Here is a 24,899-nt window from a genome sequence, read left to right as displayed (position 1 = left end):
GAGGGGACCGAGCTGCCTGCGTAGGGGACAGCCGAGGAGTGGGAGAGGACTAGGACCCAGAGAACTCCCAGCCCCCCAGGCAGGGGGCACCGGCTGCACCCAGGCCTTGACCTCAGCCGACCCTGATAGCCCACATGGGGTGTGGGGTCTAATTTTAGCTCCAGCCGTAGGGCCCACAGCCCAGGAGTGCCAGCCAGTGGGCTACTCAGGAGCCGCTCAGGCAAGGGGAGGATTGGGGAGGTCAGCGCCCCTTCTGTCCAGCCCTGCACCCTGGCCAAGCCACCTCCTGCGAGAGCCCTGACGGGTTCCCCATGGCCTGGCAGACTGCCCGCCTCTCTGCTGAGGCCAAGGTCAGGGGGTGCAGCCAGGAGGGCAGAAGGACGTGGCCTTGCAGTGTGGTCAGGGGATTGCATCAGCCTGAGCAGTGCCCAGGGGCAGGGGGCCCTGCTGCAGGGGCAAAGCCCAGCTTGGTTGTCCAAAGGCCAAGGAAGCAGATTCCTGACTGCAAGAAGACAAGGCCACAAAGTCGGGTCCTACCTGGCTTCCCGGCGCCTGGCTGGTGACTTGCGGTTTGACCTTACACAGGCCGCCGGTTCTCAATGGGCCTCAGTCTTCCCATCTGTGCAATGAAGGCGCTGAACTAGAAGGCAGAGCCCAGCTCCAGCGACTCACCCTCGAGCCCCTGCTCCTCCTGCTTCCCCCAGCCCTGGCCACGGGTGGCCACATGCAGTCGTGGAGAAGAAAGTCCCTCCGGCTGGCACTGTCGGCCTCCTGGCTCCTCGTCCTTCTGAGAGTCTTCCCCCTCCTCCGCCTGACAGTGCCTGCCAGACCCCGGGCGGGTGCCCCCCAAGGCTGGCCCCGCTGGCTGGACTTAGAGCTCCTGCAGAGTTTCTCCCAGCCTGGGGAGCTCCCAGAAGATGACCCTCAACCTCCTCCGGCCCCCCGTGGTGACAGCTGTGACTGGGGAGCTTGCTTTGATGTCTCCAAGTGCAGGGGTGGTGGTCTCAAGGTGTTCGCGTACCCAGTGGCTGGACCGATCTCTGACACTCAGCGCGGGATCCTGGCTTCCATTGAGAGCTCCCGCTTTGGCTCCGTCAGCCCCGACGAGGCCTGCCTCCTCCTCCTCCTCAGCCTGGAAGCCCCAGCTGGGGAGTGCAGCCCCTTGCCCCAGCAGTGGAACAGTGGAAGGAACCATCTGGTCCTCGGTCTCCACCCAAACTTCTGCCCCCAGACCTTCCAACTGGGACAGGCGATGGTGGCCAAGGCCAGCCCCACAGTGGACACCTTCCGGCCTGGTTTTGACGTGGCCCTCCCGCTTCTCCCCGAAGCCCACCCATGGCGAGGTGGGGCCCCTGGCCAGCTGGGACAGCACAGCCCCCACCCTGGGGTGCCCCTGCTAGCCCTGGCAGAGGAGAGGGGCGGGTGGCGCACAGCAGGCACTGAGTTCTCTGCCTGCCCCCGGGATGGGCACTGTGAGCAGGACCACGGACCTGAGCAGTAAGTGGACCTTTACCTCTGCCACCCCGGGGTGGGGGGTGGGTGGAGAGGGTGCTGGGTGGGAGGGATCTGCAGTGGGAGTGAGCCCAGAGGCCAGGGTAGAGGGCAGGATGGAGATGGGACTGACAAACTCTGGCCCTAGCTGTCCCAGGAGAGAGAATCAGGTTAGACCAAGAGAAACCCCACTCAGAAGGTCCTTTGTCACACGGGGTATCCAAAGTAGGTTTGGGGGTTCTCCCTTAGGGGTCTGTAAACACAAAAATATGACTCACTCCTACTTACTCTTTTTCTCTTGTTCCAATTCCTCCTTCCCTAATATTTTAACATACATGTCTGTTGGGCTTAGTCTGTGCTAAAGTATAAATAATGGTTATAATAAAATAATACTAACTGCTTTCATTTGTTTGTGTACCAGACACTAAGCTCAGAGAGGTTAAGGAATTTGTCTGAGGCCACCCAGGCAGACAGGACACAGCCAGTGTTGAAATCCAGAGCTGCCCGTTTCCAAAGCCTTCAGCGTTAGAATTCTGAGTTTTAACCAAGGGTGTACGATCAACCCATCAAATGCCTCAGAGCCGTGGAGATTAAGGACTAGTCACAGATGGAAGCTGCTCCTGTGTCTAATTTGGGGAATTAATCTCTTAAGGAAACAGCAAATATGAATGAGGTCAGACCAGCAGAAGAACTTCCCACCAGCACGACTGCCTGGAGACATGTAAGGGGCATGGTGGCCTGTGGGACATGGAGAGTTGTTCAGAAACTCCTGTCCCTGGGCTAGTTGGAGTGACAGGCCTCAGGTGATAAAGCAGTTAACCCCTAAGTACCCAAACCCCTCTGTGCCCCTGGAAGGCTGGCAGTGTCCGAAGAGTGGTTGTGCAGGCCGGTATTCCAGTCCTTTTGAGGTTGTCCAGGCCCCGAGCAGCAGCAGGTTCCTTCTCCATGCGTGGGGCAGACCTGAGTTGGAACCTGTCACTCTGGTGTCCTTCCCTTGCTCCCTCCCTCAGGTATCTCCCTGTTCTCTGCTAGAACAACATGGGCTGTTCTCAGCTCACCACTCCTGTCCCCCACGGGAATTCTTCACGTGGCCAAGCTCCCTTTTTGCCTCTGCCTCTCAGGGGCTTCTCTCAGCCAGAGGGCTCTCTTGGGAATGCAATTCCTCTACCTCCTCAAGACACACGGCCTCCAGGGAGCCCCACAGCCAGAGGTAGGAATGCAATGGCCTCTTTAGCCCACAGGCCCTGCTGCCCGGACCCATCCCTAGCAGGCATCCTCCTTGGAGTGATCTGAAAGGTCGGGGATCACCTCCCACCCCCACCGCGCCAGGCCCCTGAAGCTCAGAGCTCAGACAGAGCTTACCTTCAGTGAACAAGTTTCTCTTGTTCACCATGGCCCATCCTGACCTTCCTAATTAGACTTTTAGCTGTTCTTGCTTATAGAAGTTCTTTTTTTTCTTTTTTAAGATTTTATTTATTTGTTTGACAGACAGATCACAAGTAGGCAGAGAGGCAGGCGGATAGAGAGGAGGAAGCAGGCTCCCTGCCTAGCAGAGAACCCCATGTGGGGTTCGATCCCAGGATCCTGGGACGACGGTCTGAGCCGAAGGCAGAGGCTTTAACCCACTGAGCCACCCAGGCGCCCCAGAAGTTCTTCTTTCGGCTGACTTTAATTACAGCACTGGTGAATCTGAAAGCTATTTCAGTCTGAACTTCTTTGAGAAACTGGAAATTAGGGAGCTTCACACAGGAGGCGAACTGTGGACTCGCTGAATGTGTTCTGATGGAACCCAAATTGGCCAGAACTGGTCAAGGCTAGCTCATCCGTGGGGGCTGCCCTCTGAGTAGCATGGTGGGTGAGTTTATTTCCAAGGGGTGAAGCCTGGCAGCCTCTGACCGTCCTCTGCAGTTTCCCAAGTTCTGTCTTTGACCTCAGCTCCCACCCCCACTCCCTGCAGGGAACAGGCCTTGTAATCTCTGGAGTAACGTTAAGCCTCAGTTTCCCTGAGGTGTCAGGCAGCTGCCTGAAGCAGCCAGACAGTATAGGGACAGAAGGAGAGAGGGAGGCCACCAGCCACAGGGCAGCCCCCGGAAGGTGGCCTGAATAAAAAAGCACTGGCCCGAGAAAGAGGCAATTCACAGTCCCTGCCACTGTCCCACAGCCACTGTCCCACATTCACTGGACGGGCAGGGCGGCAGAGGGTGAGGGGAGGAAGCGAACACGTGGAGCCCAGTGCTGTGCCAGCCCCTTTACACAAGTCACACACCCTCAAGTACCCTGCAAGGGAGGCATTTTCATTCCCATATCAGGGAACAGGAAACTGAGGTTCAAAGTGGTGGAGGGAGCCAGCCAAGGCCCTTGGGTGATGAACTCCTTGACTCACCATGGCCTCCCTCGAGTTTGTGATGGAGTGGCTGCAGAGCTGGGCTTCAGCCCTGTACTTCTGGCCCCCAAACCCGTATTTTTCCACCTTCGGTGAACAGTCTCCTATTGCTTTGGAATAAGCCTCCACCCTTTTAAATTGTTATTTATTTATTTTTATGAATAGGGAATTCATTCACAGGGTACAAAATTCCAAAGGCACAAAAGGGTATACAGTAAATCTCCCTCCCACCCCTGTCTCTGGCCACCCAGTTTTCCTTCCTGGAGCCAAACACCGTTTCTAGTTTCTCTCACGTCTTTTGTGAGGTACTCTGTGTGCACAAACAACGCATGTGTGTGCTTTCCCCCCGTTAGGGTTTTGTTTTGTTTTTTTTAAAACATAAATTCAATGCATGTTTTAAGGTCTCCTTTGGATCTAGGAGGCACAGTGCCTAGGTCCTGTGGTACTTTCAGGGACCCAGGAAAATTTTTATTTTGATGAAATGATTTTCATTTCTTTGAAAATCAGAAGAAAAAAACCATACATTTAAGTGGAAGAAAATGTTTTGATATATATGTTTTTAAAGAGAGAGAGCACTAGCCAGGGGTGAGGTGGGGCAGAGGGAGAAGGAGAAAGAGACTCCCTGCTGAGCAAGGACCGCCCCCACCACCATCCCGTGCAGGACTCAATCCCAGGACCCTGAGATCCTGACCTGAGCTGAAGGCAGATGCTTAACTGTCTGAGCCACCCAGACAACCCTAATATATAATATTAATGCTTTCATTTATTTTTAAGTAATCTCGACCAAAAGTTGCACACTCCACCAACTGAGCCAGCCAGGCACCCCAGTGTTTTTGTTTTTATACCAATGAAATTATCAAATGTAATTTATATATAATATCTATGGCAGAGAGACCCCAAAGGCCAAAGAGCCTAGGGCACACGGAAGTCACAGTGTGGCCCTGCCTATAGCCAGCCTGCAGAGGGCCCAAGGGAGCCACACTGACTCCATCCTTGGGCACTGAGGCCCTGAGTCTGTGGCAAACACCTTATAGGGTCACAGAACCCTAAGATCTCATTGGCAGTTCCCATGATGTCCCCTCCATAACATGCACACAGACACACCCACGCAGTGACAGGTGCACCTCTACCAATGGGGATCTCACCATCTCCCAAAGCCACCCCCTGGCTACTGTCAGCCAGATCCTTTACTAGAATTTGTGCAGAAACTGACATCTCGGACACCTGGCCCCCGGCTCCTGGGTCTGTCATTTATCACACACTGAGCATCCGTTCACTGAGCAGCCATTACGTGCCCAGTCTCGGCCAGGTGCTCTGCCAGGCTGTGCGGACGTAGGCCCGGACCTCAGGCTGCTCCATCTTGTGGGAAAGGCAGACAAGTTCCTGGTTAGGACCCACATCATTAAGCAGAGGGATGCTGTACAAGCTGCCTTGCTCACTGGCTCCTTGACTTCTGAGCTATGAAGCCCCTCCAGGCCTCCATTCACTCATCTATAAAGCAGGGGACTAGCAGCCTAGTCCTAGACCTAGACCTAGACCTCCCGTCTTTGAGGGAGTGCTGTGAGAATGAAATGAGTTACTGCCCCAAAGCACTTCGTACAGGGCTCAGTAAAGGTCGGCTGGCTCATTACTACTGTGGGCACACAGGCTGTGAGAGCAGAGAGGAGGGAGCCATCTTTGGAAAGATCAGGAGGGCTTCCCAGAGAGGGTGAGGTTTGAGCTTGGACCTTTAGATTGAGTAGGAGGAGGGGCACCTGGGTGGCTCAGTCAGTTAAGTGTCTGCCTTCAGCTCAGGGCATGACCCCAGGTCCCGCATCGGGCTCCCTCCTCAGTGGGGAGTCTGCTTCTCCCTCTCCCTCTGCTGCTCCCCCTGCTTCTGCTCTCTCTCCTACTCTCTCTCTCAAATAAATAAATAAAATCTTAAAACAAACAAAAAAAATTATGAAAAAAAAGATCGAGTAGGAAGAATCCCTTGGGTTGTAAGGCAGAGAGGGGTGCTCGAGGCTGAGGGAGGACGTACGGAGACACAGAGGAGGGAACAACGGAGGTTAGTGAGGACTGAGGAGTACAGTTTATTCAGAAAGCTCTTTGGATTCTCGGAGGCCTTGAACTTAGGGCTTCTCAGTCCCTTAGGGCTTTGTTGGAGAGGGGAGGAGGGCTGTAGCTGGCTGGTGCTGTGGCAGCTTCTGTTAGAGTTAGAGAATGTTCTGTTGTTTAGCGTGTAAGTTCTTTCAGGAGAAGCCTGGTAGACACCTGAGCAGTAGAGACAGAAGGGGGGTAGGCAGAAATAACCCAGGGGCAGGAGTCAGCCTATTTGGTTCTACTTCCAGCCTTAACCCTGTCTGAGACCCTAAGCTAGTCCTTGGGTCTCTCTGAGACTCAGTCTCCCCATCTGTTCAATGGTTCAGACTCAGACCAGACAGGATGTAGCTGAGGAAGGTCCTGGGACCTCTGGGCCCTATTCGTCAGTCCCACGTGAGCAGGCCTGTGAGCATGCCCTCCTCATGCCTCCCAGTAGCTAGGTCATGGGCACGGCTTCCCTGGGTGGGCAGTCGCAGGGAGGTGGCTTTGGGGAGGCTGTAAATCAAGCCCCCCCGCCCAAACACACACAGCCTGAGTGTGGCCCTGGGCTTGGGGGGAGAAGATGGGAGGAACAGAGGAGGCCTGTCCTCTGGGTGAGGGGGCCTCTGGGCAGCAGCTTCCTGTGCGGTTCCAGGCTGGGGGCCCAGCCCACCTCCTGACAGAAGAGCTTTTCATGGGCCTGGGCTCTCTGGATGGGGCAAAGGCAGGGCACGGAGGCCACGCAGGTGAGGGCTGCCTCAGAATCTGCCTGTGGCAGAGCAGTGGGGGGTGGGGGGGGCAAGCCTGTGCCTCTCCCAGTCAGACTAGGCCTTGGAAACAGCTGGTCCCGCCCCCTCCCATTTTGCAAATGAGGAAACTGAGGTCCAGAGAAGAGAAGGGGGAGATGCCTGAGCCCCCCAAGGGCAGAGGCAGAACTAGAACCCAGGGCTCCTCTGCCTCCCAGCCCACCGTGGGTGAGGGGCAGGTGTGAAGCTTGTGTTCATGTCAGTGTTCGTGAGTGTTTGTTAACATGTGAAGCACAGATGGTGGGTTTGCACACTGAGAACTGGGGATTGTTGGGGGGGGTTGGGGGAGCATTGAGGGAGCCAGGTGGGGTGAGGGGCGGATGTCTCAGGCCTCACCTGTGCGGTACCCCTCCTGTATCTCCTTAGGACCCACCCTGGGGCAACGCTCCCCAATGCTACCTTCTGCCTCATCCCTGCCCGCCATCCTGATGCCTTGCACTTCCTCCAAGCCCTGCAGGTACAACCCCAACCTGGGCGTCCCCTGGCCCTGTCCCCCAACACTTGTGAGCTGGCAGGCTCTTTCTGCCAGGCCCAGGGGAAGGGACCGTGAGCTGCCCGCACCCACACTCACCACACCCTGTGTAGAACAACCCGCTGCCCAAAAAACCGCCTTTCTCTCCTCTGGGCCCCTTGCCCCCAATGGAAGCAGCAGCTAATTTGGAACTGGGGGACGGGGAGTGTGTGTAGGATGTGACTGGGCTCCCCAGTGCCTCCCTTTCCCCCAGGCTGGCTGTATCCCTGTGCTTCTCAGCCCTCGGTGGGAGCTGCCCTTCTCCGAAGTCATCGATTGGACCAAGGCGGCCATTGTGGCTGATGAGAGGCTCCCATTTCAGGTAGCTCAGGGCCCTGCCCACAGGGTGGGGACTGGACCTAGGATGTGGGAGAAGCCTCCAGGCTGATCGCAGTCCTCATTCCTATCTCCCCATATGTGTATATTCATGATTTTGCTCCAAGCCCCAAGCTTCTGGGGCTCCCACAGGATCAGAGAGAGGCAGAGACTCCTGATGGCTTGAGAGCAAGTCCTGAGCCTTTTCCAGCCTCAGTTTCCCCAATCTGTACAATGGGATAAGTTAGACCAGATGATCTCCAGGGGCCCAGCCGATGACTCGACCAGTTTAAGGGAAAGCCATAAAAATCCAAAATCTGAGCACCTCCAGGGAGGCTGGGGTGGGAAAGCAAAATGCACGGTGACTTTTCCAGCTGATGAAACTACTTTCGCCCGACGATGAGAAAACTGTGTACGCCTTGAATCCCCTGAGAAGCGAGAACAGTACGGTAGTTACTAATAGCAGTCGCCTGCACTGAGCTGCTACCATATGCCGAGCACTTAACGCATATTGTCTTATTTATTTATTTATTTATTTTTAAGACGTTAAAAAAAATTTATTTGAGAATGAGAGAGCACACAAGCAGGGGGAGGGGGAGAGGGAAAGGGAGAGGGAGAGGAAGAAGCAGATTCCTCGATGAGCAGAGAGCCTGAGGCAGGGCTCGATCCCAGGACCCCAGGATCATGACCTGCACCGAAGGCAGATGTTTGCTTAACCGACTGAGCCACCCAGGAGCCCCTGTATAATCTAGCTTAATCCCCACAGCCGCCCTATGAGGAAGGTACTGTTATTATCCCCACTTTACAGATGAGGACACAGACTCAGAGAGGTTGAGTAGTTTGTCCACAGTCACACAGTTATTAAGTGGCATTTAGGTTCAACTCTGTGTGACCTTGATTATTACCTGGGACTTGGCCAAAGGTGGCTGCTTGGAAACTGTGGGGAGAAGGCTTCTGGTTCCCAGACCTCCAACCTGGGTGGTCCCATCTCAGAGTCAGTCAGAACCTGACAAGACCCCATGCCTTCTCCTTTCCTCCCTCTGTACCTCAGGTCCTCGCTGCCCTCCGGGAGATGCCCGCCACCCGGGTCCTTGCCCTGCGTCAGCAGACCCAGTTTCTGTGGGATGCCTACTTCTCCTCAGTGGAGAAGGTCATCCATACCACTCTGGAGGTGAGGGGGACTTCCATGATGGGAGCCATGGTGCTTGGCTCCTGCCTCATCCCCGTTCCCTCTCCATACCCCTCTCTCCAGACACATCTTCTACCCTGCTGTTTGGACTTCTCCCCTGAAGGGGCTTATGGGATGAATCTGAGGCTTGACTCTGAGTTCTTGGACAAGTTGCTTCTCCAGTCTTGGCCTCAGTTTACCCCCATCTGTAGAGGGATAGCTCTGGCCAATAGATTTCGAAGCCTGTGCCAAGGTGTCAGCCCGGGTGATGGTCTGTGGCTGCCTTCAGTGTTGTGCTAAAGGGAAGTCTGGGTCCGGAAAGAATGTCACAACTCATTAGCCACATCTGCCATGAGTGAGGAAGGAAAAGGAGGCAGCAAGTTCACCATCACTGGCCACTTCTGGACACCATCACTGAGTGCCCCCTCCTCTGGACTTCTGCACCTGAACCCTTCGGACAGTGATGCAGCTGTTGCCCTCCCAGGAGCCTGAAGGGGGGCGGGGGGGGGGGGGGGGGAGGGGCATGGCTACGCCAGGTCTGAACTTCCCCAGACCCTGCCCATGACTACACCCACACAGCCCTCTCTCATTTCACAGATTATTCAGGACCGGATCTTTGGAGCACCTGCTCACTCCTCGCTCCTGTGGAACAGCCCTCCAGGCGCCCTCTTGGCCCTGCCCACTTTTTCTACAAGCCCCTCAGACTTCCCCTTCTACCACCTACAGCGGGGTATGCCTGGGGATGGGACAACTTGAAGTCCCCTCACCAACTCTTCCCAAGTCTGTCTCAGCCTCAACCATAGAGCCCTGCCATGCCCTTCCCCGATTCACCCACATCTCTCCTGGCTCCTGGAGTCCCCAGCTCAGGCCACTCTTTAGGGGGTCCTGTCCCCTCCCATCCTAACAGCCTGTGTCTCATTTCCCTAGGCTCTCGGCCTGCTGGCAGGTTCAGTGCTCTGATTTGGGTGGGGGCCCCAGGGCAGCCCCCACTGAAGCTCATCCAGGTGGTGGCAGGTTCCCAGCATTGTGCCCAGGTCTGTCCCCTTTGCCAGTGGGGGTCCTGGGATCCAGGGTGGGGGCGAGGGAAAGGGCAGGGCCCTTGAAGACATCTAGACCCCAAGCGTAACCACATGTTTTGGGGGGAGGCACAGGAGGGGTTTTCAAGGGGTTTTCACTGCCCTCTTTTTTAAGTCCCAACATTCTTGTTCCTTTCCTTCTCCCCCTCACCCCCCGCAAAGAAAACTGATGAAATCATGTAAAAAGCAGGTACCCCTTGGGGCCACTGGAGAGGTAAACAGGTGATCACGCATGTACTCACCCATCAGTCATTTTCTCAGTGCCAGGCCCTGGGGGTGATGCTGAGGACTTAGAGAAAAAGCAGGAAAGGATTCTGCCCCGGATTCAGATTCAGTTAGCACTTTCCGGCACACGCTGTCAGGTGTCACTTCCAGAGAAGCCACATAGCCTCCTGAGGGGACTTACAGGGGAAGCAAGCCCTTAGCTAGGCCAGGGACAGACAGAGCAGCTCCACAGAGGGGACATTTGAGCTGGGCAGCGAATGATAAAGGACCAGAAGCGATCAAAAGCCTTTGAGAGAAGATGGGGATGGGACGAGGGGCCAGGACCCAGGCTAGGGGCTACCACAACTGACTGTCCCCAGTTCCAATGCTGTAGGTAGCTACCTTCGGGTCACACCAGAATTCCTGCCTTCCTGATGCCCAGAGGTAAAAACAGGGCAGCAAAGAAAGGACTTGGCTCCAAGTAAACTCTCCCAAACTCAGAAATACAGCTGTTCTCCCAGCCTTCAGGAACACCCCCTTTTCCTCCTAGATCCTGGTTCTCTGGAGCAGTGAGAAGCCACCCCCTTCCAGGTGGCCCAAGACAGCAGTGCCCTTGACAGTGCTGGCCGGGCAGAGGAAGGTGAGGAGTTGAGGGGTGGGGTGGGAGGGAGGACTCCAGCCCCTGCATGCTGGGAACCGGGGAGGGCACACATGGGTGCTTTGCTTGAGCCCAAGCCAGATCTGGACTTCCAGTCGGGCCCGAAGCTGGTCAGGAAGTCGCGCCTCACTTGTCCCTTATGGATCTCCCCAGGCGGACTGCTTGTGCCGTGTGGGTGCAGCAGAATTCCGTGGAGTGGACAGTGGGCTGTCTGACGTGGGTCTCAGCTGCGGGCCCGATAGAGGTGATCCTCTCCCATGCCTGGCCCTTGTGGGTTGTGCCTCCAGAGAGCTGGGGTTTTATGTGATGAGGGAAGGCAGAGGGAATATGTTGGCTGCCATGGATGAGCCAGAGGAGAAACGTGGGGTCTTGAGGAAATGAGGACAGATGGCAGCAAACGGAGCCAGAGGAGGGTGGCTTCTGAGAACCTGGGATGCTGGGAGCCCCCTGCGTGCTGTGTGGCTCTGGGCAAGTCCCTTCATCTCTCTGGACCTGTTTCTTTCAAAGGGAGGATGTCTGACAGCCCCTCCCAGGGTTGAGGCGAGCATGTGATGTGACAAGAGGAATTCCGAGGGGTCGAAACTGGAGGGGCCCCTGGATACCTTCTGCCCCATGTGCTCCGGGTCCCAGGTCCGGGCGGCCTGGTTGTTATCGCATTCTGCCTTCTACACCCGCGCGCCCAGGCTCCCACTTCGTGGCTGCGTAGACAGTCATGGTGGGAGCCCAGGGAGGGTTGCCACGGCTGAGTCGGCCTCACCTCCCTCCCACTACAGGCCAGTGACCGCTTCTTCCCGCACCGAGCCCTCAGCACGGATGCCATCCTCAGCCTCGATGCACAGAGCAGTCTTACCACAAGCGAGGTCAGGACACAGCCCGAGAGGACCCCAGGGTGGAGGGGGGACAGAGACACCTCAGATTCCCAGATCAGGGAGGAGCCGAGTACCAGCGCCTGGAGGTGCAGCCTCCTGCTTTTGAAACCACCCCCGAAAGCCTGTCGCCCTCCTCCTTAGTCCTCCAGCAGAAGCTTTCAGCAAACTTTTAAAAACAGTTTTCAGCTCCCAGGGGGAAATGTACTGTTTCCAGCTCCCTGTTGGGAAACCCCACCCCACCCCACCCCACCCCAGCCCAGCCCAGCAGTCCTGGAAACTTTCATGCATGCACGTCCTCTTCCAAGTCCCCCAGGCCGGGCTGGCCTGGCCTCCATGTTTCTTGATGCTCCCTGATGGTTGGGAAGTCCCTCCTCATACCTCACTTCAGTATCTCCCCAGGTGGACTTCGCTTTTGTGGTGTGGCAGAGCTTCCCGGAGCGGATGGTGGGCTTCCTGACATGGAGCCACTTCTGGGATGAGGCCCGGGGTGACTGGGGCCACACTGCCGAGAAGGCCAACGAATTCTCCATGGTTCTCACATCGGCTGCCTTCTACCACAGGTACGGATGGCCGGCCTGGCACTGGGAGCCAAGGGCCAGAGCACCGCCCCCCACCCCGCCTTGATCCTGGGCAGGGCAGTGTGGGAGTGAGCACATCAAGCTAGGGCCTAGAGACCCAGGTTCTGGGCTCAGATCTGCCACATCCGAGTCGTATGATGGGCAAATCTCCTCAGCTCTTGTGAGGCCTCAACTTTCCTTGTCACCTCAAAGGGCTGATGTGATAATCTGATGAGAAAACCATATGAAGGCCTTGGCACACAGGTGGCCAACAAATGGTAGCTAGTGTCATTTTAAACAGAGCTAGGCAGGGGTACGGATTTGAATTTGGTGATGGTGATGGCAAGGGAAATGGCCCTGAAGACTTTTTTTTTTTTTTTAAAAGATTTTATTTGACAGACAGAGATCTCAAGTAGGCAGAGAGAGAGGAAGGGAAGCAGGCTCCCTGCTGAGCAGAGAGCCCAATGCAGGACTCGATCCCAGGACCATGGGATCATGACCTGAGCCCAAGGCAGAGGTTTTAACCCACTAAGCCACTCAGTCTCCCTACCCTGAAGCTTTATAAATGTGTGTGTGCGGTGGGCTGGGGACTGCCCCAGGCCTTCCAGAAGTTGACTGAAGCACCCATCTTTGGGGTAGGGACTGAATTCTGGAAGGCCCCTTTAGAAGGGTTCCTTAGATGTGTTTAAACCAAATATGTGTGACCTGGAACCTCTAGTAGGTTTAGCCAGGAGCTCTGCAAGGACGTCTCAGCAGAGTGAAGACTACCCCTAAGGTCTGCAGGGTGGGCCTAGGTTGTTCTAGAAGGAGGCTGAGTGGAGCAAGGCTCACCCTGAGCAGCATCGGTCTGGTTAATCCACAGCCTTCTGAAGCTGGTCTTTGGGGCTGCCATTTTTTATGGCCTTGGAACCAGATGACCACCCCCCCCCCATTCTGGCTGAATTCAGACCTCAGAGGCCAGGGTGCTGGCCCCATGGAACTATAACAGAGGGGGCAGGGAGGACACCATGCGCTGCAGACAAACCCACAGAGTGCAGGACAGCAGAGAGAGATGTGTATTTCTGGTGTGAGCTCTCTGAGGCAGTCAGGGCTGGGTGGGGGCGGGATTTTCTAAGGAGGCATGGGGATTGAAGTCAAAGGAGAGTGAGGTCAGGAGGAGAATGGGGCCTGGCAGGGAGTAGTAGTGGGTAAATTTGACTGCAGCCCCTCCCTCTCCCCTTGCCCAGATACTACCACACCCTCTTCACCCACTCCCTGCCCAAGGCTCTGAGAACCCTGGCAGATGAAGCACCCAGCTGTGTGGACGTTCTGATGAACTCCCTGGTAGCAGCAGTCACCAAGCTGCCCCCTATCAAGGTGCCCTATGGGAAGCAGCGTCTGGAGGCCAGCCCTCCCCTGGTGAGGATCCAGGGGGACAGGTCGGCACTGGGAGGGCGCTGGCGGTGGAAGGGATTCCCTCTCACTAACCCCAATCTTTCTTTGCTGAAGGTTTCGGGGGCATGGGGGGTGGGTTTAGAGAACAGAGAACACCTCCAAAGCGTTTTTCCTCCCCCTTAGGCACCTGGGGGCCCAGACCCGCAGCCGCCGGCCCAGGACTGCATCAATCAGATGGTGGCCGAATTTGGCTACATGCCTCTGGTCTCCTCTCGCCTCCGTCTGGACCCAGTACTGTTCAAGGACCCAGTCTCCGTGCTGCGCAAGAAGTACCGCAGCCTGGAGAAGCCCTAGCTTGGACCAGCAGAGCCCCCAGTCCTGCTCCTGGGGGGCGCTGCTTCTGCAGAGCGGTTAGGAGGGGCTCAGCCCCCTCCCTTCGGACATCCGGAGAGCCAATCAAGGCTCCCAGTTAGCCAACACGTCAGGTCCCTATTAGCCAATCAGCCCAATGCCCGGAGCTGTGGGGCATCGCCCCACCCTCCAGTCCCGCCGCTCCTGGCAGGTCACGGGTGCAGGGCCCTTGCTCTGGGACTGTGCCCTCAGCCGTCGTGACCTTATGCCTGGAATGCCTTTCCCAGCTTCTCTGCGGGAGCTGACTTTCACTTGTCTTTCAGATCTCCGCCTCCTCCACGGACTTGCCTGACCCCCATCCCCGACCCAGATCCTCTCCTCTTTTACAGCCGAGTGTTCCCCACTGTTCATGCTGCTTTGCAAAGTACACAGTCAGGCCCAGCCTGGGACCAGCCTGGAAGCCCCGGGAGGGCAGGGCCATGTCCTCTTCTCTCTGGCCTGGCAGGTGTTTCACAAGTATTTGACGAACAGATAAAAAACCTCAACTGCGTGCCTGGCCCTGTGCCGTAGTCGAGAGTGCGGACAGTGTGCCAAGTGAGACAAAATTCCGTCCTCCTCCACCTTCGGGGTTCTCAGTCCGGCAGTAAGGCAGCCACCCGCAGATGCCTGGGTTGCCAGGCGCGATCTTCGCACAAAGAGGCGCCGAGAAGCCAGTTTCGGGGCTTCCTTCCCGAATCTGGCAGAGCAGGGGCCGGAGGGGAAGAAAGATGGGAACGCCAGGGGTCCTGCCAGCCCAGCCCAGGGCTCTGCATTACCGAACATGACCACTAGAGGTCAGCGCCGCCCCGCGCTCTCTCTTCCGGGAATGGGAACGGAGTTTTTAGCGCCCCTCCGGTCAAGGGGTGACCCGGCAAGGGGCTGTGGAGTGTTGATGGGGTGCAGCCCGAGGTCCGAAAACTGGGGGAAGGAATTCGAAAGAACAGTCCCACTCCTTTGGCCCGCATACTCTGGACTAAAAAGCCATTTCTAGGTAGGCTGGGTGGGAGATGGGGTGGTCCAGAGCACCCTGGGCGGGGGGGGGGGGGGGGCGGGCTGTGGAGTGGGGTAAGGGCTGCTGGGTTCTCCAGGGTTCATCCACCTGGAACTGGAATTATCACTTCCGAAATAAAGCGCATGTCCTTGCCCCCTCGTGCTCGGGCTATAAATAACCCCTAAGGCAGCTGTGTCGGGGAGGGGGAACTCAGGGCTCACAGGAGTGGGGTGACCCTAAAGAGGTAGGGGTGCTGGGTCCAGCCCAGGTCCAGGGTGTCAGGCGTTTTCCTGCTTTGACGGCCTCACTGCTTTGGAAACTCTCCTCACTAGCTCACCCTGGCCAGCCAGAACATGCCGTCTACCAGGGCTTCTCCAAGGCCTCCCACCCCCTTCCTCCAGCTTGACCTCTCGCCCCTGGATGACTTGGATCCTCCCTGCAACCAGTCACAGCTGGGGTGCAGAGAGGACTCTCCCTTGGAAAGCATGGGGTTGCTAGATTATTGAGGTGGATGGGGGCCTGGGAGTTAAAGAGGAGGGAAGGCATTCTGGCCCAGGGTCAAGAGCAGTTGAAGGTGGGTGAGGAAGCACACAGCTGTGGCCCAGGCAGCCTTCCCAGGGCGGGGAGGGCTCTGAGCGCCAGGCCCAGCAAAGAGAAAGAGGCACGCTTCCCCTTCCCACTCACAGCTTCAGCACCCAGACACTGAACTGCCTGGGCATGGCCTTACCCATGGAGGGCACTGCCAGGCCCGAGGGCTCACACTGTACCAACATGCAGCCCAGAAGGTTTTCAGCTCCTGCTGTAGAGGGAGGCCCAGTGACTGAGGCAGAAACCCCAGACCTGCTTCACAGTGGCTATGTGACTTCAGAGACTCAACCCCTCTGAGCTTTGGTCTTCTCATCTGGAAAAGTAGACCCTCTTGAGAGGTACACAGCCTCTCAGGATCCAGGTTCCTGGGGCCTGGAGGGAAGAAGGGGTTTGATACCCCAGAGAATGGAGCAGAGCAGAACACAGCCATCAGCAACCCCCTGCCTCACACTTCCAGGCCCAATGACTTCCCACAGATTTTGAGGGGCTGAAGAAGCCACTGACCTTTACCACAGGTAAGCCCGGATGACAATGCCTGAAAGACATCAAGAGGTTATTTCGTAGATGGGAAAAGAGAAGCACAGAGGAAGGCCAAGTGACCAAGCCTTCCACATCCTGCCACGAATCGGGGCAGAGGAAAGACAAAGTCAGTGCTGCCCCTGGGGAGGCTAGAAGCCCATCTGGCTCTTTGGCAAGGTGGCCTCAGGCTGCTACCTTTCCAGCATGATGGTCAAAGTACGCACTCTTCAGGCAACACCAGGTGCTTAACAGACTTTGGTTCCAGTCCTCACAACAACCCTGTGAGGTAGGTTCACTCTTAGTCTCTCATTCTCTGAGACCGAAGCGCCACCTAATGAGTCGGGTGGCTGCTTTCTCTGTGAGACTAGGGACAAGTCTCCCCTCTGCATCTTGTCAACGCAAGCAGCCCCTAATTCAGGAATCTACATACACCTCAGGAAGCCAATGCCTCCCACCCATTGTACCACCAACCCCTCTGTCTTCCATCCTCAAATTCTGAGCAGGTCAGGCCACACCAGCCACAGCGCTGGCCCACGGAAGTCAGGCTCTGAGATCCCTGAGACTCTATCAGGACAAGAGAAGTGGGCCAGGGACTGTGGGGCTGCCACCCACCCCCAACCAACCAGGGCAAGGGTTCCTGGGCTGGGGGAATAAGGAAAGAAGAAACCGGCCAGGTCCTGACATGGTCAGAAGCCTCCTCCCTCCAGGAAAGGGAAATGTGGCTCAGAGCTGAAATGACTAAGGCACAGGCAGGCCTCAGGTGCCCGCTGGTTTCCCATCTCAGGGGGACAGGTCGGAGAGTGCAGGGTCTCACAACTCCCAACCCCCAAGGCCTAATCACACCACAGTGTTAGAGGCAGAGGGAGAAGGGCTTCTTCACAGATTCATAAGGCAAAGGCCAGACTGACATGAGGAATAAGGCAGGCGGGCAAGGGGACATTGGAGCCAGTCTCCCCTCTATCCCCCCTCACTGTGCTTCCCTGCCTTTCCAGAAGCTGGGGTAAGAAGGCATTAGGTAAGGATGGGGCCCAAACCCAGCCCTGCCAGGCACCAACCCAGAAGCTGGAGGAGGGGGTCATACTCACTTGCCACGTCTCCATCCTTAAACTGGCTATCTAGTCAGATGGGGGAGGCAGGGGATAGTTCCTTCACACTCAACACAGAGCAGAGGTCAGGAGAGGGACCCGCTTTATAACACAGCCAGGGGAGCCCGAGTCCCAGCTGGGCCTGGGGAACACTCAGCCCCACCGCCTGCAAGTCCTGTCCATGCCTCCGCTGGCACCTGGCCAGGCAGTCAGTCCGAGGGGCCTTGGCACGCCTGACAGTCCTTCATGTCCTCCGAGTAGTCTTCGATCTGGATGGTCACGGTGTGGAAGTGGAACTTGCCCTGCAAGCAGGTGCTGGCTGCCTTCAGCACAGCCTGGCCATCTGCATTCTGAGCTAGGGGCAGAGAGGACACACCAGGGGAGGCACTGGACAACGATTTACTCACTCGGGCCCTGAGGAACGATCAGGAGCCTAGCTCATTCCCTACCCACAGCAGGACATGGTACAGGCATCAGGGAGCACCCCCCGCCGAGTCCCATTCCTGCACTGGGCCACCCTCCAGTTCCCACACCTGGCACAATCCCTCCAGAGCAGGGGCCACCCTGGCTTTAAGGCTGGGAATCTTGGCCCTGCCACCTAGGCACGGTCAGAGCCTGGGCAAGTGACCTGACCACCCCACCCAAGCCCCAGTCTCAGTTTCTTCACCTAGAAGCGGGATTGTGATGACCAAATGAACAAGGTCTATAAAGTACTCTGCATGGGGCCAAGTTCAAAACCAGCCACGCTACTGCAGACTTGTGAGGCCCTCGGGTGCTTCGGGGATGGCCCCAAGCCTCCGGCAGTCTCTGTCCCTCACCCCGCCCTGAGGATCCTGGCCACTCACCGATGGCGATGTGGACAGACAGCACAGGCTGGGCCACGGTCAGGGCCCAAATGTGCAGGCTGTGCAAGGCTTCCACCCCTTCCACCGACAGCAGCAGGTCCCGGACAGCCGTGAAGTCCACACCCTTGGGGGTCCCTGAGTGGGGCGGGGATAAGGGCTGAAGGAGCCTGCTCCCTCCTGCCCCTTCTGGTTTCTGCTGTTCAAATGTCGTCTCCTCAGAGAAGAGCACCCCGGCCAGCAGATCTGATGTTGCCCCCACACCCCAGATGATCTCCATCATACTACCCTTCTGTATTTTCCTCCTCATGCCTGACCCTGTCTGAAATGACCTTGTCAGTCCCTTCCCCGTGTTCCCCTCTAAAACGGAAACTCCACGAGCATGGGACAGTCTGCTTTGTTCACTGCTGTATCCTCAGTACCTGGCCCAGAGCAAGTGCCCAATGACTGTTTTCCAGAACAGAAAGGAGAAGGAAAGACGGGAATCAGGGGACCCCCGCGCCCACACGGGCCATCAGCAGCATCATCACTTTTATCTAGGGCTGTCACACCCTGGGGGAAAATGCTCTGAATCGCAGCCAGACACTCCGGCTGACTCCACATCAGCACCCAACTTCGGACTGGACCCTGGCCACACAAAGCCCCAGGGTCCCGTGACCCTGGGGCACAAGAAAGCCGGTGACTGTGGCAACTCAGGGTGGACCATTTGCCAGTGCAGAAGAAGCCCTCCCGCCCCCAGCCAAGCCACGTGCTCCTGAGCAGAGGCCTCAGAAAGGAAGGCAACGAGCTAGAGGGGATTGGGGAGTCTTGTCCAACACCCACCATCCTTTTTTTCTGAGCCTCAGTCTACCACCTGTGTAATGGGAGGCAGAATCCTCGTCCCTCTCTGCCCAAAGGGAGGCAGCTAGAGACTGCGGAGGTGTATGGGGGAGGGGCGGAGCAGCTGTTGGTATAGACACCACCTATAAGTTAACCTGACTAGGCAGGGAGGACACACCCCAGCAGGGAGGGGACACCTTGGGGCTAGAGGGGAAGGGAAGGTTCGGTCAGGGTCATATTTCCAGGAACAGTCACACCTGAGGGCTCCAGCTGATGCCAAGACTGGCCTGGGGCCCCAGGAGGTTTTCCAGCCTGTGCCAGGCTCCAGACCATGGCTCCCTGCCAATGTGCTAGGACTCCCCTGCTCCCCCCACCCTGATCCCCACCAAACTTGTTAGTGCTGGAGAGCCCAGAGCAAAAGGAGAGCCCCAAGCCCAGGTTACCTTCCATCAGCACCAGGATCACATCTCTCAGAATGGTCAAGGTTGTCCCCAAGACCAGGATGGAGAAGAGGAAGGTGCAGATGGGGTCTACATACTTGTACTCTGGCTACAGAAAAAGGGGAAGGCAGAGCAGCGGCTCACCACCCAACACCCTCAGACTCTCTCTCCCTTCCCACCCAGTGCTGCGGCGGGGAGAGGAGCTCTCTGCGGGGTGAGTACAGGCCTCACCCTGGCTCTGCCTCCCAGTTCTCTGCCTTTGTGCCCACAAGAACAGGCAGGAGAGATCACAGCTCAGGATAAGACAGTCCCTTCCCACCCCTCCTTGCCCAAGGGACTGAAGCGTAAACAAAACTAAAAGGAATCCTAGATACCAATGGTCCACGATCTCATTTTATAGATGGAGAAACAGGATCAGTGAGCGTGAGGGACTATCCATCACATGGCTCGCAGGGGCTGGAGCCAGGCTTCAACCCCAACGCCTGGCTCTTTCCACTACACCACTCTGCCTCTGCACGGTGGGCAATGCATCAGCAGCCCGCAGGCCTGGGGGGGTTTGAATCTGACTCCACAATTTCCCAGCTGTGTGACACCATCTAAGTCACTGAACCTTTCTGAGCTGCAGAAACACCACCAGCTGCTCTTCAGGATTACTGTGAAGATCAGAGGTGCTGACACTTGGTAGGCACTGGGTAAAAATGTTCGTTCCTCTCCCCATACAGTGGGGAGGGAGCTAGAACCTGGGAAGGGACATGTGTAGAGAGGAGCCCCCACTTGATCTATACTCTTCTGCCCACTCCCACCCCCCCAGCCTACCTCCCTCTGTCCCCAGCTCTGACCTTGAAGTATAAAATATAGGCCGCCACCAAGATGCCTATGCTCTGCAGGAAGTCTCCAATCACGTGGATAAAGGCAGCTCGGACACTGGGGTTCTCCTGCTGCTGGCTGGGGTCGTGGCTGTGCCAGTGGCCAGACGGGTGAAGAGTCAACCCCATTCTGCAGAAGCAGAGACAAAGCCAAGGGTTCACTGACATAGCAGGGAGAGGCCCCCCAGTAGGGCTGGCCTGCCTATGGGACAAAAATCCTAATCTTCAAACTGCCTGTTCCCTGTGCCTGGTGAGGATCCCAACCCCCATGGCCTTCATTCAGAGCACCATGGGAGAATGGGCTCAGTTCCAATGCCAGGCTAAATCTGGGAACACAGACGCCAACTCTGAGGACAGGAGGGCACCATGGAGGTCATCCTGTTCTCCCCATCCTTTCACAGAAGGGGAAACGGAGGCCTAGAGAGGGAAGTGACTTGCCCAAGCCCACTGAGCCAGGAGAGGAAGCCCAAACAAGACACCCAAGTTCCACATACTCTTCCTCTCACTGATACCACTTTTAGGCCCATCAGCTTGAAAAAGAACTTGAATTCTGCCCTTACAGACATCTGCTCCTGTAAGAGCTAGACCCCCTTCCATTTGAGGTATGAAGGCTCCCTGTTTATTCCCACATACATATGGTGGGGAGGTGGCTGAGCTGATGCCACCCCAGACTCCCAGCTCTCAACGGCTCCAGCCTAGGCCTAAGGCAGAACTGAGGTATTCCAGGAGCTAGAGCTCAGACCACTAGGGAAATTCTCATCCTGTGGCCTGTACATGGCCTCCTTCTGCTGAGAGCAGGCATGCAGACGTGCATGTGAAAAGTGGGAAGGAGGACTCACAGGGAACAGAAGCGACACTCACATGATATTCACCGCCACAGCGCAGCCCGACGTGATCAGCATGGTCCCCCCTTCGATCTCATAGTCCCCAGAGATTAGCCTCTCCACTGCCAGGAACACCAGCACTCCAGTCACGACCCAGATGGACAGTACAGAGAGCAGGGCTCCCAGGATCTCTGAGGAAGAACCCAACACCCATCTTAGCATGCGGTCCTAAGGCTGAGGAGGCCTCCCCAGCCCTCCACGATCCTCCCGCCCCAACCCTGCAAAGTCAGGGTCTGGAGCCACCTGGGCTCTGCCAAAGCTATGGCTGGCATGGTCACACCTTACCTCACCACTCATCCATCAGAGGACGTCAGAGCTAGAAGGAACTTAAGTCACCTGGGTCAACCCTTTTTGTTTTACATGTAAAGAAACTGACTTACTAAAATATATACCTATTGCTCAGCTGACAAACAGAGGCTTCTGAGGAGAGACTGGGGCATCTCCCACCAAGAAGAAAATGAGAGTGCGGCCCAGAGATGAACTAAAGGGGGCTTAAAGCCTTTATCTTCCAGTAGGTTTTGCTGACCTTTCCCTGCCCGGGAAATTATTCCACATGGAATTATGTGCAGAGTTAATGCCATAGTCATTTGTTCTTGAAGTCTGGCCATTTCATTTCTTAGAAAGGTGAACTCTCCTTCCCTGCAGACTGGAGGTTCCCAGAGGACAGGGGACCAGGGCTCCCCCATCAGACTGGGAGCTACCAAACGACAGAAGCTAAAACTGACATTCTCTTCCCCACCCCAAGTCCCTCTCCTGGCCTCACTCAGGGATCTACCTGTTGTAGCCACGAAAGAACCCACATCTTGACCTGCCCCCTCTTCCAACCCCATTCCCACCCCAACCAGGGTCCTTACCAGCTCGCTGCCAGCCGAAGTTCATCGTCTTGGTGGCTGGTCGGGAGGACATCCAGAGAGAAAAGAGGCTGACCAGCATGCTGGCAAAGTCAGTGAGCAAGTGGGCTGCATCAGTCATGACCGCCAAGCTGTGAGCTAGGTACCCACCTGCAGGGGCAGGACCCGAGATGGAGGGGCCTTATCAGCAACCCATGGAGCCAACTTCTCAGACTGTGTGTGCAGCAGGCAAACCATGGGGTCTGGAGAAAAACCATGGATTTGGGACCTCTCCACCCATTAGCTGTGTAACCATGCATAAGTCACTAACTTCCTGTGAACCTCAACTTCTATCTGTGAAATGGGACTGACACTATCTACTAAGAGGGGAATTGTGAAAATCAAGTTCAGATAGGGCCTGTAAAACATAGGAGGCACTCAGTAAATGCTCTTTCCTTCTAAGCATCCAGGCCATCCCTTACACACTGGTTGTGCATAATCTTGGGCAGATTACTTAATCCTAACATGCCTCCATTTCATCATCTATAAAATAAGAACAACACCCATGACAGTATGAGCGTGTCATGAGAACTGGACGAGATAACCTGTATGTAAAAGACTCAGCATAGTGAATGTTCAATAAATGGGGCTATTAGTAGGTTCTTTTTAATTAAGTAGGCCCCACACCCAACGTGGGGCTTGAACTCACGACCCTGAGATCAAGCCATGCATGCTCTGGGCTGAGCCACACAGATGCCCCAAGGCTATTAGTTAATTAATATTACTGGGAACATCCTGGAGAAAAAACTTTTAGATCATGAGACTATCCATGCACCCAATTTCATTTAATTAGCACAAAAGTTCTTACCAACGACTTCCCCAATCATGAACACCAAGCAGATGGCAGAGGCCACATAAAGCTGTCGCCGGGCCCGCTCCTTCTTGGGGTCGAAGTGGTTGCCAGGACCCTTCTGGGCATGACAGTAATGATTACTCTCAGTGACTAGCTCAATGGCCTGCAAGTCCAGGCCAGATGGGGGCAGAGGGATCCAGCCAGTCCCCTCCTGCCATAGAGATCCCGTGTAAGACCTGGCCAGAGAGGATGGGAGAGGGCGGACTCAGCTCTGAGTTGGGGGCAAGGAGGCCAGACTCCAGTCCCATCTCTCTATGGGGTCTTGTCCCATGCGTCCAATTCAAAGAATAGCTAAGGGCACTCCAAGCTGAGGAGTGACCAAAAACTTGTGTTTGGAGTGGGGTACTGGGGAAATGACCAGTCCAGGAGTCTTGAGGTCTTGGCCGAGGGTGTTCCTTCCTCCCCCACCCCACCCGGGTCAAAGACGGAGAAGGAAAAGACCTTGGGACACGGCCAAGGGGCAGGGCCAGTGCAGCCAAGCACGGAGAAGGAACAGAGCTCAGGCTCAAGGAGAGCAGACGCCCCTCTTGAGCACTTGGGGACACAGGGCCTCCCAGGGCGGAGCTGCCCCGGGGGCAGTGTCGGGCCAAGGGCGGGGCTCCAAGCATGCGACTGCCCACTAGTGGGCAGGGGTCAGGATCTGCGCTCAGCCGCGGGGGGCGGGGGAGGGGGGTGGTCCCCCGGGGGGGCGGGGGCGGGGGAGAGGGGGTGGTCCCCCCGTCCAGGTTCGAGTCCCTCTTTTCCCTCTCCTTCCCCGTCCCAGTTCAAGCCTCCGGCAAAACCGTCCACTGTAAACGGCAAACCAGGAGATGAGTCCGGAGCCGCTGAAATCCCCGCGGCTCCGCAGACTCTCGCCTTACCGGGCTCCCGGCCTGGCGTCCACGAGATGCTGCTTCTCCGTGGGCTCCATGCGGCCCCGCACGCCCCGCGCTGGGTCCGGGAAGGCGCGCGGCCGCCGTGCCCAGTGCGCCCTGGAAGTTGCGCGCGGGACGCTGCGCAGAGCGCACCCACCTGCCCTGAGGGCCCCGCGCGCCGCTCCCCGCGCCCCTGCGCCCGCGCCTCCCGCCTGCCTGCTGCTCCGCGCGGCAACTCCCGCCCGGGCCGCGCTGGGGTCCGTCCCGCTGCCGCTCCGTCCGCTCCGTCCGCTCCGGCCGCTCCAGCCCGTCCGCGCCCGCAGCTGAGCCCCGCGCCCGCCCGCTTTATCCGGCCCTGGCCACCCCGTGTGAAGCCGCTCGCTGCGCGTCGTGTGCAAAAGCCCGCCGGGAAGGGGGAGGGGAGGCCGGCTGCACAGGGTTTCCCCGCGCTGACCCAGAGCACCCCGTCTCCAGCGCTCCTGGGGCCCGAGGAGCCCACCCCGCGTGATTTAGGACTAGGCGACGGCTGCGCGCACTGTCCCCTGCGCCCGACCGTCCGCAGCCCGCCGAGGCTCTCTCGGATCTCGGTTCGTGGAAATCCGCTTTGGGTCCCCTGAGAGCAGGAATGTGGCTCCTGAGGTTAGGTGTGTTGTCCCCTCAGGCTGAAGGCTCCCGGGGTTGGCTGCGTCCTTCAGCTCAGACTAGGGCGGAGGTGAGGGGGGTCTCCTGGGGGCGGGGTATGCGTACCCTCGGGCTGGGGCAGGAGCCCTCCTTAGGACTGGCTGTGACCCACGGGCCCGTCCCAGCCACTGCAGCTGCGCCTCTTCCTCCCCTCCCGCGCGCTCGCGCTCGGATTACTATCTGGAGTAGCTTTATCTCCACCCCTACGTAGAGCACTGTGGCCTTCAGCTGCAGTCCCCATCTGCAGAGAACCGACACCACCCTCCCTCCCTTCCCCGCCCTGCAGCCGCTCACAGAAGCCCCGGAAGGTGCTGTACGTGGTGTTCCACCGGAGACGCTGGCCCGACTGGGTTGGCTTGGTGCCCTACCCACTTTAAGCTTTGTCTTCTTGCTGGGGCTCGGCGCGTGTGTCAGGACCTTATGGCCTAGCCTTATGGATGGAGTCTGATAGGGACCTATTATTTAGAAAACTCTTTGGACTGCTGACCTCTCAACCCAGTCACTTCATCATCCCCAGTACGCTTGGTCTAGGGGACCATGGCTCAGCTACGTCCCTTCACGTAGACAAGTGTCTAAGTTGCAAGCTACTTGCCCACACCATTGGGGATAAAGAGGTTCCTTCAGTCTTTCCTGGACAAGAGTCACTTTATTTGGAGACCAGGTGCATGGAGTGAGGGTGGCAGCACCATGCCTACCCAGACTGGGTACCCACTGAGTGCCTTTC

The 24,899-nt window shown here is 57.0% G+C and overlaps 2 protein-coding genes across 3 annotated transcripts; one reads left to right on the top strand and one right to left on the bottom strand.

The window, feature by feature from the left end:
- Positions 1 to 572: 572 nt before the first annotated feature.
- On the top strand, positions 573 to 14,626 carry LOC111154894 (exostosin like glycosyltransferase 1). The gene is made up of 11 exons (XM_022514840.1): positions 573 to 1,497; positions 7,108 to 7,198; positions 7,467 to 7,574; positions 8,619 to 8,738; positions 9,333 to 9,465; positions 9,663 to 9,769; positions 10,566 to 10,655; positions 11,447 to 11,533; positions 11,942 to 12,102; positions 13,326 to 13,497; positions 13,657 to 14,626. The coding sequence occupies exons 1-11, from the start codon at positions 725 to 727 to the stop codon at positions 13,825 to 13,827; spliced, it is 2,013 nt and encodes a 670-aa protein (XP_022370548.1). The 5' UTR covers positions 573 to 724; the 3' UTR covers positions 13,828 to 14,626.
- Positions 14,627 to 17,054: 2,428 nt separating this feature from the next.
- On the bottom strand, positions 17,055 to 23,550 carry LOC111154808 (solute carrier family 30 member 2). 2 transcript variants are annotated; one of them, XM_022514729.1, is made up of 8 exons: positions 23,501 to 23,550; positions 22,596 to 22,816; positions 21,752 to 21,898; positions 20,875 to 21,028; positions 19,987 to 20,143; positions 19,151 to 19,256; positions 17,892 to 18,026; positions 17,055 to 17,401 (listed from the first exon to the last, which is right to left on the bottom strand). In XM_022514729.1, exons 1-8 carry the CDS (start codon positions 23,548 to 23,550, stop codon positions 17,256 to 17,258), a joined length of 1,116 nt encoding a protein of 371 aa, XP_022370437.1. In that variant the 3' UTR covers positions 17,055 to 17,255. The 2 variants fall into 2 exon arrangements, with proteins under 2 accessions (XP_022370437.1, XP_022370438.1); XM_022514730.1 differs by lacking the exon at positions 21,752 to 21,898 and having other exon boundaries at positions 17,136 to 17,401.
- Between the last annotated feature and the right edge of the window lie 1,349 nt (positions 23,551 to 24,899).

The sequence above is a fragment of the Enhydra lutris genome, unplaced genomic scaffold, assembly GCF_002288905.1.
Source record: "Enhydra lutris kenyoni isolate GAN:26980312 unplaced genomic scaffold, ASM228890v2 scaffoldscaffold38, whole genome shotgun sequence".
NCBI classification, from domain to species: domain Eukaryota; kingdom Metazoa; phylum Chordata; class Mammalia; order Carnivora; family Mustelidae; genus Enhydra; species Enhydra lutris.
The sequence above is the reverse complement of the archived record's forward strand: the minus strand, read 5'-3'. Positions and strand labels throughout refer to the sequence as shown.

Coding starts and splice junctions, on each gene's coding strand:
- LOC111154894 (XM_022514840.1), top strand. CDS start 725: ATGCAGTCGTGGAGAAGAAAGTCCCTCCGGCTGGCACTGTCGGCCTCC. Junction 7,199..7,466: donor ACTTCCTCCAAGCCCTGCAG/GTACAACCCCAA, acceptor CCTTTCCCCCAG/GCTGGCTGTATCCCTGTGCT. Junction 9,770..10,565: donor GTTCCCAGCATTGTGCCCAG/GTCTGTCCCCTT, acceptor TTTTCCTCCTAG/ATCCTGGTTCTCTGGAGCAG.
- LOC111154808 (XM_022514729.1), bottom strand. CDS start 23,550: ATGGAGCCCACGGAGAAGCAGCATCTCGTGGACGCCAGGCCGGGAGCC. Junction 21,029..21,751: donor CTTCGGCTGGCAGCGAGCTG/GTAAGGACCCTG, acceptor GTTCTTCCTCAG/AGATCCTGGGAGCCCTGCTC. Junction 18,027..19,150: donor GATCCTGGTGCTGATGGAAG/GTAACCTGGGCT, acceptor CGCCCCACTCAG/GGACCCCCAAGGGTGTGGAC.